Consider the following 12962-nt stretch of genomic DNA (forward strand, 5'->3'; position numbering starts at 1 on the left):
GTAGAAAAACATGTATGTGCTTCAAAAATGTGAATGCTGCTAAAACTCTTTTTTTTGGTAACCATTTAGTAAATTTTGATCACTAACGTTACATTGTTTGTTCGCATGTAATGGAACATTCACTGCCATATAATTAATGTCTGTTGAGTTCAATAGCATGTGTGGGGCATGTGGCTGAAATAAATAAAAATAAAAGTACGAAGATGTCAGGTTTGTAGTGGTTCATTTCATTGACGTTTATGGCACATAACCCTGGTACATCAATCCATGCTTGTTTTCCCATGTCAATGTCAAATCCATGTCCATGTCAAGTCATCTTTATGTCAAGGAGGTTAAGTATATAGACACATTGTGATATAACCTTGTATATGTCCATGTCAAAACATCAACATATAAAAAATATCATAATTGATATGTGACAAGTATATACATTTTAGGATACATTGTAAAATAAATGCTATAACTGACAAGAATAACCATGTCCAGAAAAACTCATAAAATACTTTTAATGCAACAATTGTGTCCATTGTGCCATGGTTGTTCCTTTCTTTGTATATGTCCTGAGATGACTTTAAAAGCTCATTGCTTGTAGTTGTCATTGTTGTTTGAAACATTGAAAGTCTTGTTTGCAGAATTTCTTCTCATCAGTCATACACAAGATCTGTGAATCAAATGTGGGGAATATGTTATACATACATGTGTATACATAAAATCAACAGCATCCTTCAAAGTGACTTACATTTACCATAAACATACAACAATATTGAAATCTTCTTCTATCAACAGTGTAACTGGAAAATTAGTTCTAAACCATGAAAATATCAGGAAATGATACATGTTTACATACCACATTCTTAATTATAATTGAAACACATCTAAATTAAATACACTCTCCAAGCAGAGGTGTGGGGTCTGGCATGTTTTCATGCTTCTATACATTTTTGCTACTTTGTTTGGTTTTTTTTTGCAAGCCAAAAAAGAAAGTAGACAGACCAGAAAAAATTCATACAAATAAAAAGACCTCAAAAACAATCCGGGGCCCTTAACCCTGAATGGAGAATAATAGCTAGATGCAAATCCATATCCAGCTCGCATTGATATCACAGCTCACCTTTTTCGTTATATTCAACATTGCATAAATAGAGTCCATGAGCAGGTGCTACTTGTGCTGCTTTAGGGTAAGCTGCTATTTTTCTAACAGCTAGCAGGGTACAAACATCTTCAGGTTGTAGTTTTCCTCTTCCAATGGCAACTAGGAGGCCTGTCATTCTTCTGACCTGCAATAGGGAAAGCACAACTAGATAACTTGCCGATGGTCAAAGATTGAAAATGTTTTCTTGTAAACTACATACATCTAGTGATAATAAAAGTTAAATTCTCCAGCACATACATGTAACAATAGTGTAAATGAAACACTAGACTCAACATGTTGACTTATCACATCTATAAAAAGCCATATATGTAGGCAATGCATTTGTATACACTTGTCTCTTTATATGTAGCTTACATGCATGTACATGTACTTGAAATAGACCTTACAAAAGCTGATGTACTTTTGTTGTGTCAATAAAGATTTCTGTGACATGTCATACTGAGTCTGACATATCTAAGAAAAAGTTTCAGGAGTTTTCATCAATGTATACTTGCCTGTCTGTATAGAAAAGATCGGCTTTTAAAAATTAATTCCAGCACCTCCAAATCTCTGCAGAAAGACACAAGTGGAGAAAGAATTAAAGATTTTCATGCCTCTATGTAGTCCATATTTGGGATATAACACATATGCAACAATTGTAGCTTTAAGAAATTATAGACCATCACATATATAAACTTCTACTAAAACATTTATGGAATGTTACAGAAAAGTCATATGTGCATATAAGATGAAATAAGAAGTGAAAAAGACAAAAAAAGCCACCCTACTCATTTGTAAATCAAGTGTAGAATAACACGGACATAATGGAAATTTTCATACCTGCAGAAAGGATCATGTTCCTTTAAAAAACATGACGCTCTCCTGACTTCAACCACTTTCATAGTTTTTACAGGATCTTTGGTCCATGTTTCTGGAGTTTTACTTCTGAAAGTGGTGAAATCATGTGTTCCTAGGAAATGCTTTGCTGCCTCTTGCATGGCCTCAATATCTAATCTGGATTAACATAAAGGAATGAGACAAATAAATCTTTGAGAAGTTTGTAAAAAAAAAGAAGCGCATCATTTACAGCTCCATACAGTTTAAAGCTAATCCTTATACCATTCACAAATTACAACGAGGGACCTTAATGGTTGTAAACTTGTACTGGTTATAGATATTCACCCAAATGCAGACAGGTTATATACTGGCTACAAATATTTACTCAATGTAGACAGACAACAAAACATTGATGACAAACTTGCAGCATATCACCCCTCTACCTATCAAATGTCAATGGACCTATGTAAAGATCCAAGGGCAATCTGATTAAATGGATTGTAATGAACATTTTGCTGCATATACAAAAACCTCATGACCCTGACCTCTCCCTAACCTCTCTTGCTGAATCACTCGAATGTGTTATTCGTTTACTGTTATTTTAGTATTTTTACACGTACTTGTTTCTTACCTCTCTTTGATGCCCCAGCTTCTATTTACCTCAGGAATGGGTAGCCTGGAGTGATAGCAGCCTGACACTACTCTGTACAGGTATGTTCTACCCAGTGCTTGGTGCCGTGAGCTGAACGTGGGAGACACTGGGCGACAGTTCATTAGCCTTAAGTAAGGGGGGAAAGAGGTCAAAAACACATTTTAGTGTTTAAAAAGCACATTGATTGAAAATATACAGTAATTGACCTATAGCATTTTAAGCCTCACTTGTTTCCTGCACTCTCTTTCTTCCATACAGATAATAAAAACAACCTTTGAGTTAACAGCTTCAATGTAGCAAACAATTGTAAGCTGTAACGACTCTTGAAAACTAGTCATCCCTGCTGACCAATACCTTGAACCACAGATGACCTTTAAGGGGCTTTAAGTAGCCTCAGCTTTAGATGGTCATTAACATACAGATAACCATATGTAAGAACATACTAACCTGATGTCAGTTCTGCCCATATGGAGAATACTGCGGTTGACTGCATGCACAATTGAGTCAGGGTCAAATGGTTCCTTGTCGTCCCCGTAGATGAGGTCAGCATGGGCAGTGTTGCACAAGGCATGGACCCCTGAGTCTGTCCGACTAGATACGTGGATGTTAGGAGGCTCTGCTAACTTTAAGTGAGAAAAGGCATCCTGTAATCAACAATATAGAAAACAATCATTAGCTGTCTGTCTGTTTCAATGGAAACTGATTTGCATATAAAACCTATAACTCTGAAGTAGATTCTGAAACAAAGAGGTCCATACATATCTTGACTCTGCTCAGTTGCTTTAGCTATTGACCAATTGACGTAATGATGACATAAAAAAGGAAGTCATAGAGTCATAGACAGCATATTTAATAATAGAGTATAGTAGTTACATTCTTAACCTTTTTGCCAAGTGTATGTGTCTTTCTTCTACTTTATACGATTATTTCTGTGATTTTTAAGTAAAAACTTTAATGAACGCTAACAGCAGACAACTGATACTAAACATGTGCAGCGAGCCCTGTACTAAATAACGTTAATACGTACACTGAGCGCATCTTCTACTGCACTGAACCCTGCAGCCCTCTCCACCGGTGTGACTTTTGGAACTCCTCTGGAACATTAAAATGTGTGTTTTGTCAATCACTGAGGTATGGCAGCTATAAGGGGTCAAGTGGGTCACTTGGATTTACATCATCAAGTACAAGGTATGTATATGTATGAGGCAATTATATTAAGTTATCATAAGTCATACAAAGTGTATTTCATATACATGTACATGTACATGACTGTCTGCTGCCCCCCTCCCCACGACTTCATTTGAACCGTCATATAAAGCTTACCAGGTGAAGAAAACTTTTTTTTACCTGAAATGTGTTCCCAAGTACTGGAATTGCAGTAGGTAACGAACCATACTCTGGTGATCACCGAAACAACAGGAGCCTAGGATGAAACTTCGGAAAACCTAACCACAACACACCAGGCACCACGATCGAGACAGACGGCAAGGAGGTCAGAGGGCAAAGGTGAAATTTCGCTTGACATCCGCGGATAGTACCAGCGCGTGCTCCTTGCCTGTTGCAAACGTCTGGTTCATCGCTCTTTGACAATCAACACAGTGGCTGTATGAAGACTGGAGCTGTTCCTTTATAACCTCTACTGTTCCCTTAGGACCTCTATTGACTCAACATGGCGTCTGGTCAGTTGGGGACAGTGGCTACTCAACTTCTGCTTGAAGTCAAACATCTGTACAGCAGGAACAGTTACTTGTCAGACGATCTTCTATCAGCTTTGCAGGACGTCTTTGGAACTTCTCTACTAGCATCGCTGGACATAGTGGACCGGAAAGGAGTGACCCACGTCACCTGTCCGAGCGGAAGACACCTGTACCTGGTGGTGGGAAGCTCGGGAAGACTGTACACCTGTTTACCGTCAGGACTGTACTGCCCATGCTCGTTCTTCACATACGCCACACTGATGAGAGGGGAATCACTGGTGTGCAAACATGTCCTAGCGGTGCAGCTGTCACAGGCCATGGGAACATTCCAACACCTGACTGTCTCAGATGAAGAACTTGTTGGTCTACTGATGAACAAAGACACAGCTCAGTGATGGGTACTGTGGACGTGTATATCCGACCATAGTGGACGCTGTGTTGAACCTTGGTTGAATCTGCCTCATTATGTTACCGGTAATGAAGGATAGTGAAATGCTACGAATTTTCCATTGCTAACCCTACACCTCTGTTGAGTGGGCAACGCCATGAACTGAATGATTCAGAAGACATGTGTCTGACGTCGATGAAAACAACTTGCCATTAAGATGTGCAAACATGATTATTCCACTTTCTGTGACGTTGTCAGACGTACTTGAGTATGAGTCTGCTGTTTGGCATTTAAGTTAACATCTGTTACAATATGATATTATGATATTAATGAAAGCTTACCTTTACCTCAGAGAGAATGTATGGCAGAAGTCTGGTAGTGATGTAGATGTCACGTCGATATAAAGTTGCTTTCGCAGTACCATGTTGAATCGTAAGAGGTCGTTACGTTACCATATCACGCTGCACAAACACATGAAACGGCACGATGTATTGCTATGTATCAAGCTACGCTCATGTACATATACATTTCAAACACACACACACATTTTCCGATGACAGCACACTCCCCCATGCCATTGAGGTGTAGGTTGCAGTTTTTGCGCAGTGTTTTCTAATTGCGATAGCTTTGAATTAAAGAGTAGCGATGTTTAAAGTTGGAGCAAGATATCATGCATAAAGAGCTGAAGGTACTGTATTTCTGGTTCTGATGAACAATGTATCGACGAATATGAAGTCACAAAGCAAAACTGTTGGTAAGTACTCGTCATTTTATGTGGTAAAATGGGTATCTTTCGGGTGGCCATTGAAGTCTCCCTTTCACTCCTCACCCCTGTATAGTCTCGACATTTCAGATTGGAACAGATGACCTTTCGTTATCGGAGCGCTTTTTCTCCACACAAAGGTCAAATAACAACAGTCCTGCAATTATAAATGGAGAATCTTGACGCAGAGCGTTAGCTTCGGGTCATCAGCTTGACACAAAAGGTCAGCCAATATTATTGCGTGAGGTCTATAGTGGAATGGCCCACATCAATGGCTGTATCGTAGGTCTTCTGTGGATGTTCATTAATTGTGACAAGGATTATGTAGCCAGGCATGAAACACAATAGAAGAGCAGTGGGATATCGGGTTCATTTCGAAAATAATGACTTCCTTTAAATTTGGCAAACTAGTTTTCTTTCTCTCCTTCAATGGTCTATTCCTTCCATCATTTATAAATTAACGACTCGTCGGTTTATTTTTCCCTTCTTCATGCTAACTTCTTTGTCAGCTTGTTTTTCATATAAGGAACTGAAAGTTCCCTCGAAACAACTATCCTTCCTATAGCTGTACATGTATAACATTTGATTTTGTTTCCTTTCCCATTGTCTGTAGACAATATAGTAGCGCTACTATCTACTCGTTCTTGACCCACAATAGAAATATGCTATATACTCCTATCAGAAAATGAAATCATGAATGTAGCTAGGTATGCTTTGCAAATAAAATAGAATAATCAAGTAAGTTTTGCTGTACCGTATATCAAGTTGTCTCACCCTTTATACCCCCTTGGTATCTCATAATTGCCCGGTTTTATTGCTGTCCTTCACTGATTCCCCAAAGCTCCCCTCCCCATTAGCAGCAAAGCCCTCAGGGCCTTGTTGCAGCTTTCCACATTTTACAAGGGCACACGAAAAGTAACAAGGGGTCATCAAATGATGGTATCAAACCATTTTTATCATCATCAAAAAACAAATTCCTTATAAACCATAACCGTAGATATGGTATATGCCTCATCCAGATAAATGTCATGTTATCAAAACACAATACGGAGCGGTGCGAATGTTTCAAATCCGCCTCCTTTTGCTCTGATTTCCATTATGATTACATCCTGAGTCTGTGTAGGAAACCTGAAGAAATTTTTCACCAATATGTTTCCGTTTCTTTCAATATCCACACGTTAGTAGATAATTCTTCATTCTGATATAGTTTTTGATGTCTCCTAAACGTTAAAGTATGTCTCAGTTTTGTGGGGTTTATGTTGCGCGAAGGCTGGTCCTTTGCAGGACCATCGGTGCATGGGTGTGGGGAAAGGGATTTTAGCAGAACCTCTATTCAAACAACAGCAGCGTTCGTGCCCTTCACGCCTCATATAGCACAGAGGTCACGATTGGTTCACCCTGCCCGTATCTCGGTCGGTACAGCGGCAGATGTGCGCCTTTTATCAACCAAATCGGCACGAAATGGGAGCTCCTCGTGTCAAATGTTAATTATTTGGCAAAAATTATAACGGCTCTTCGCCACAGAATCAATGATAAATCCTTCAAAAGCAATGAATATAAAACGATCTCGTGGTGGCAAGATAGATAATCTTATTCAACCATACGAAACTTTCCTTTCAATGCACTATTTAGTATGGGCCATTTCTTGAGTGCGATACTCAATTAGTAATGGCGGAAAAAATGAAACGTAATGGAGCCTATACATTCTGTGTTAAATCACAGCGCTACCACGGGAAAACAACAAGCATTGCCACACTGATATGGTTAAATAAAACTTATCAGTCAGAACATCGTAAAAATTGTAAGCCTGAACAGAAGCTTTATTGACGCAACAGAAAGTACAGTGACGTTTGTACGGGCAACTACAAACTACAGGATAGATCTAGAAATACAACATAAATTTTACACCCGTACTTTCCGTAATATCGTGCGTGTTATATGTACAATCATGTCGGGCTAGTTGTGGTTTTCAGTATCTTTTTTAATATCAGATTACATATTACGGTTGCCTATAAGTACGGTGTGAACTATAGGTCAACACATCCATCAAATGCAGATTATTTCATTCTGCAGAAGTAGGCAATGGCTGATGGGATGATAAGGATGTTATGATGAGCATTCTTTCATGTTTGCAAAGTTATCATATGCAAATGTGTGGTCTGCGGCTCAGGTGGTTATTGTTCCAAATATGAGACCTATTCACGACACCTCTCATGTTGATGTTTTTGACCGTTAATCATAACACGCTCTTGACGTTTTCCAGAGTCTGTGTTGAACTCTGTCTACTTTTCAAACCCATGCACGGGCATGATTCATTACATCGCGCATTATTGAGGAACTAGGTTGGCGTTGTAAGCAAAACTTTCTCTTTGTGATGGTGCGTTCTGTCAGCGGTGGCAGTAAGGTTAATGATGATGTTTCGGGCTGCTGGTTGTGTTATCGCAGCATGACGCCATGTCTACATGTCATCATCACATCCGCACGCTTCCGTGGGCAAATTACGACTTTGAATACAAATGGATGTAGTTTGTCAATGAGCAATCGTCGTAATTGTTCCTCCTATTGCTGTCACGTAGCCCCATTGGGGGAGAGGTACATCAATAATGTAAGAAAAAAAGACGCAAGCACCTCTTTGTTATCATGCAAGGCTTAGGAATTTCCTTTGGTATAATGATGAAATGTGAATAGTTCTCTAAAAATATGTACGGTTTGAATCTAAAAAAATCCGAATAGTCTCATTGCGAGACCAGCTCAAACGAAACTGATCAATCAACAAATGGCGGCCTATTACATGACTATTCCGAAAATGGAGTTGATGGGGCAATTTGCAGAAATGGCCGGAAAATGTTCTGATGTCGTAAATCCCAGTGCATACAGAAGAAGAGCAGGCACAAAGCTGTCACGGAGGATAGCCGTCATTCTTTGTTCTTCCTAAGCCCCCATTGTTCAGGGGTTTGTAAGTTATTACGGTATGATCCCATGAAAAAAGCCGGCTACATCACATGGCTATGGTGAAGTGATAGTTCGTGCAGAACGGACTCAGGAAGATCAAAATATCTATCGTCAAAGCCACTTAGTGTAATTGGCAATGACCGAAGGCGTTCTGCACCAAAGGTAAGTGATAGCGCAACGGATTTTGTAATTACATTGCCGTTTGTTCCCGAGGCTTAGAGTCTAGTACAGCCTTAGCTAGCCTTTCCAAGACGAATGGATTACTCGGGTTGGCAGGTTAACCTGACCAAAGCTGGCCTAAGGCTTTGCTTCAAGTTTCATGAGGAAAGCACAGACTGGGTAGCACTGCCCTGTCTAAGGCAATTTTCGTCAAGCATTCTCTGTACTGCCAAGTACCTATTTTGCAGGTGACTAGTTATGGTTCGCGGAAACCTCTGCCACTACAGTAGCTGAAAATCACTCCTAGAATAGAAGGTATAGAATGGTATTGGGTACACGGGTATGTCTTAATGGGATCTAGACTTGGTTAGACATAAAAATTCTTTTTGAGACCTTCTTTTTTTGTTATGCGAGGATTTAGGGGGTGATGCTTTTGAAACTTCAAAATGGGATTCACTTCACGCGCCAGAACATATTAATGTTACGTTACAGTGTGATGAAATTGATACCTGTAATACTGACAGTATTGGCTTTACACATGCCATTGCATCAGATTCATAGTGCTGCAAGTTCACATAGGTGGTATGCCGGAATAGTTTGTATGCACATAACCTAGTATGATAGCATTATTGCCTGCATCATATTGTGATGGACGCAGTAACTCGTCTTTAATTGACGACCATTAGGAATAGGCTCCTAGGTTGGTTATTAAAAGAAACATCTTAAGTAATCATAAAACACAAAGGGGTACAATTTGACGTAAGAAACGCACATTTCTAATCAGTCTGTCAAGTCATTATTGCCCAATGCAGATAACGGATTGGATAAGGGAACAATGCCTCATGGCTACTGATTTTATTGTTATTAGCGTGGCAGCAAGCATTTGTTCTTCATCCATATCATCATTGAATGGATGAGTAAAATCTGTGTTTCCTATCAATTAATCTTATTGATTTTCCTGAACATATTTGTAAACACGTGCGCGGATTTATCATGACGATTACGTGAGGAACCCTGGCTTGTCAAACCGTGATAGCCTGGTAACCATACCATCGGAAGCTCCCTGGTAGCTCTACGGTGCCGGGAGCGTCGTCACCCGTCCGCCCAGTTTATTAGCGCACGCCTGGGAATTTTGGCGGGGTTGGTTTCAATTACTTCGCGGCGGCAGTAATCAGAAAGGCCGGCTGAAAGACATGCTGACAGCTAAAAATACCATTCTTAGGAGAACTGGAACCAGTACATCCCTAAGCCGGCCCGTAGGAGTGGCTACCAGGCTGTAACAAACACGATCTCTATATATTGTAAATCGAGAGACACCGCTCCTGAAGCTGCACTATGGTGTCAATGTAGTCATGAAGTCATGACAACCGAACCCTCTACCTAACTATGTGTAAGGTGATTTACTACATGGGCATTTTATCAGTTAACCTACACTATACATATTTTCCGTCATGGTAAAAGCTCAAAGTTATTTGGAACATCTACATACCATTTCATCATCGGGGAAGTTTTCCTTGTCAGTTTAGTGCCCTCCTTATAGGTTGAAGGAGCCTGCGGTGTATATCAATGGTAGGGACGCCCACATGATAATTAAACAGGCACGCAATGAGTGAGTGTCTTTGATATTGAGACCATAATGTCAGTGCCAAGACTAAGTCTTCGCTGTGTGTTGCCGTCCCGAGAGTATGTTTCTCCATATCCAGCTTAACCATGTTTATTGATGCCACATTAATGTCACGGCTGTGCTCTTGGGACATTTCAATTCACCTTTTCCCCCGACATGCATTATCATACACTTCTGGGCAGTGTGTATCTATAGTTATACTAAAGCTTTATCTGTTTGACGTTTGTGTAGAATGTGAACATGTGTAATAGTGCATCCTTCCCTAGAATAACCTCAGGAACTAAAGGCGACAGTCAGGCTGGCGACGCGATTACCTTTGTCTTTAATTTTCAATCCTTGCTTATGGGATTTGGATATAAGCCACCGTAAAATTATGTGCGCAATATTGTGGTGCATCGGCAGTTACAGTCACAAATATGTTTTCAGGAATTCAGAGTCAGACATGAATTATTTTGCAATACATATGGTGAACGTCAATGGTGATAACTCTATGATATCAATACTGTAATAACTGTTTACAAAGTTTTTATCCCGGCTATATAAAAGCATTGTAATTGTAGATCATTTGATACAAAATCATTTTGCAACAATATCTTATTTATTTGTCACTCCTACGTTACTTTGCCATAGTGCTAATTAATTAAGAACTCGCGTTAATGGTTGTTATTTCTTGTAACGTTACCTTTGATTTATTTGATGTTGATAGATATGTTCCTATTTTCCCCTGGGCACACTGAAATGTATGAGCGATCTGTCCCTATAAAGGATAAGCAGACAAACAAATAAACAAACAAATCAGTTTTGGTGTATTATCATTAGTCTTAATGACTTAGTGCTATAGAAAATGAAACATTTTAGAATTGTTGCATAATGAAAGCAGTCAGCGCAATCCATGACCAATCCATCACTTGTGACCTTCCCGCGCAAGTTCATCGTATTGATTATGAGATAGTAATTAACGTCTCTTACTGTCACTGGAAGAAATGTCATCAACGAAAAAGAATCTTTACATGCACATGGTTATAACCATTGAGTTGACACGCCATGCCTGTTGAATTACTCTTTCCAATATCAACTAAGCCTTCCATGGACTTTAATCTAACATCAAATGTACTCCGTTCATGAAAGAGAAAACATCAAGGGTAGACAGCAAGTTTTACTGAACAGATTTCAAGCATCTTTCCTTCTGGGACTCATTTACGTATCTCATACTTGACCTGATCATACAACGACTGATTTCTATAAACTGTAGTGCACTAGAGATGACCTCTTGTCTGGAAAAGGTCCTGACTATACATATTGATACCTAACTCTTCACTAACAATTGACACATCGCGTGCCGCAATGTTTAATTCAATTTTGGCAAAGAGCTGCAGTCGCCTTTGGTGAATTCCCTGGCCCCTGAAGCAATGTTCTTTTCATCGTATCTCAGTAAACTTCCCGCCTGAAGATGGCATAAATAATGGAAGCTTCTTGATATGGACAGAACTGACGTGAAGTAGCCAATTCATGCAGGCAGGGGATTACACCTTGGACCTGAGAACATGTACGGTATTCTGACGTACGTGTGAGCAAGGGAGGGGGGGGGGACTAAGAGATGAAAGCTTATAGATATGATTAAGTCAAACATTCATCCGTCAGGAAACCCTTCAAAAGTTGCCAGTCTTTTGAAATGGCTAGAAAAATCCAATACACGTCAATGTTCGCCCATTTTTATAAAATAGATATATTTATGCCATAAAACGAGCCTTTTCTTTTACCAGCGTATACTACGGCGTCAAATTTAGTTGGAATCTTTGCAATGTTTTTCATAGACTGATGATTGCTCCTGACATGTCTGATTGATGTTTGCAGTTTTGAATTCAAAACATAATGATGGCGCATTTGAGGATAAAAACAACAACAAATAACGTGGTAAGACAACTGGTTCTTGAAAGCTATGGCAGTTGTGGAGCAGAAGTAAATTTCTTCACTCCCGTCCACTCCACAAGAATGTGTATTGGTGTTCCAGAAGGTGCACATCTCTAGCAAAGGGAGTATAAATTGCTCCAAATCTTTCCCATCGGTTCAGCTACAACAAGCAACCCACCAACCTCAGCAATAACGTAACCTTCTCCACCGAGATAATGATTGGTAAATGAGTCTCACCGCTTGTTAACGCTCCTCCTGGGTTGGGTTCACCCCATCGCTCTGACTATGTCAGACCTATGGGAAATTGGATGCAGCGAGCAGTGCCGACCCATGACTATGGAGTTTGCATGTGTGATTAGCTTCTCGCTGTGAGGGAAGGCGACTTAATTGGTACCAGGTGTCATTCTCCACACTCTCACAGGAAATACCTTTTGAAAAGCTCCTTGAATCTAAATCCATCCGTGAGCCTCCATCAATCTAAAACTTTTATGCCTTTACAGGATATCTCCCACAAGATCCAATGATAAAACAATATCCATAACGGCGTAGATAGGGATAGCCAGAGGCATATGAACCATTACCTGTACATACGTAATATGTAACGTTACGTACATGTGTCATACGGACCAAACTACGGAAAACGAGTAGTTTTGCTAACCCGTAAATGTCTAAATGTCCAATTATCATTTTGTCATTCTAGTCTATTTGGTTAAGTCATGAATATTGTTTATTCCTTATCTTTCTAGTATATTATATGCCCGGTATTAGACATATGGCAAACTTAGCGTACTTCAAAACTGTCTCTTTATCGTTATACCTTTCTGAAATGGCTTCATTTTTCTTTCCT

The 12962-nt window shown here is 39.6% G+C and overlaps 2 protein-coding genes across 2 annotated transcripts; one reads left to right on the top strand and one right to left on the bottom strand.

The window, feature by feature from the left end:
• Positions 1 to 355: 355 nt before the first annotated feature.
• Positions 356 to 4139, bottom strand: LOC118409443 (tRNA pseudouridine synthase-like 1). The gene is made up of 8 exons (XM_035810476.1): positions 3969 to 4139; positions 3649 to 3715; positions 3069 to 3265; positions 2601 to 2747; positions 1973 to 2146; positions 1648 to 1702; positions 1112 to 1277; positions 356 to 661 (listed from the first exon to the last, which is right to left on the bottom strand). The coding sequence occupies exons 1-8, from the start codon at positions 4013 to 4015 to the stop codon at positions 645 to 647; spliced, it is 870 nt and encodes a 289-aa protein (XP_035666369.1). The 5' UTR covers positions 4016 to 4139; the 3' UTR covers positions 356 to 644.
• A 120-nt stretch (positions 4140 to 4259) lies between these two features.
• LOC118409445 (zinc finger SWIM domain-containing protein 7-like) lies at positions 4260 to 4950 on the top strand. Its single transcript, XM_035810478.1, has one exon. The coding sequence runs from the start codon at positions 4291 to 4293 to the stop codon at positions 4711 to 4713; it is 423 nt and encodes a 140-aa protein (XP_035666371.1). The 5' UTR covers positions 4260 to 4290; the 3' UTR covers positions 4714 to 4950.
• Positions 4951 to 12962: the final 8012 nt, after the last annotated feature.

This window comes from Branchiostoma floridae, chromosome 2, assembly GCF_000003815.2.
Source record: "Branchiostoma floridae strain S238N-H82 chromosome 2, Bfl_VNyyK, whole genome shotgun sequence".
Lineage (NCBI taxonomy): Eukaryota > Metazoa > Chordata > Leptocardii > Amphioxiformes > Branchiostomatidae > Branchiostoma > Branchiostoma floridae.

Bases quoted from the DNA above. Each gene is read 5' to 3' on its own strand.
- LOC118409443 (XM_035810476.1), bottom strand. From the start codon at position 4,015: ATGGTTCGTTACCTACTGCAATTCCAGTACTTGGGAACACATTTCAG. The intron at 2,748-3,068 runs GTTAGTATGTTC...CCCTTACTTAAG, and splicing joins ATGGGCAGAACTGACATCAG to GCTAATGAACTGTCGCCCAG. The intron at 2,147-2,600 runs GTAAGAAACAAG...ATGTTAATCCAG, and splicing joins AGCTGGGGCATCAAAGAGAG to ATTAGATATTGAGGCCATGC.
- LOC118409445 (XM_035810478.1), top strand. From the start codon at position 4,291: ATGGCGTCTGGTCAGTTGGGGACAGTGGCTACTCAACTTCTGCTTGAA.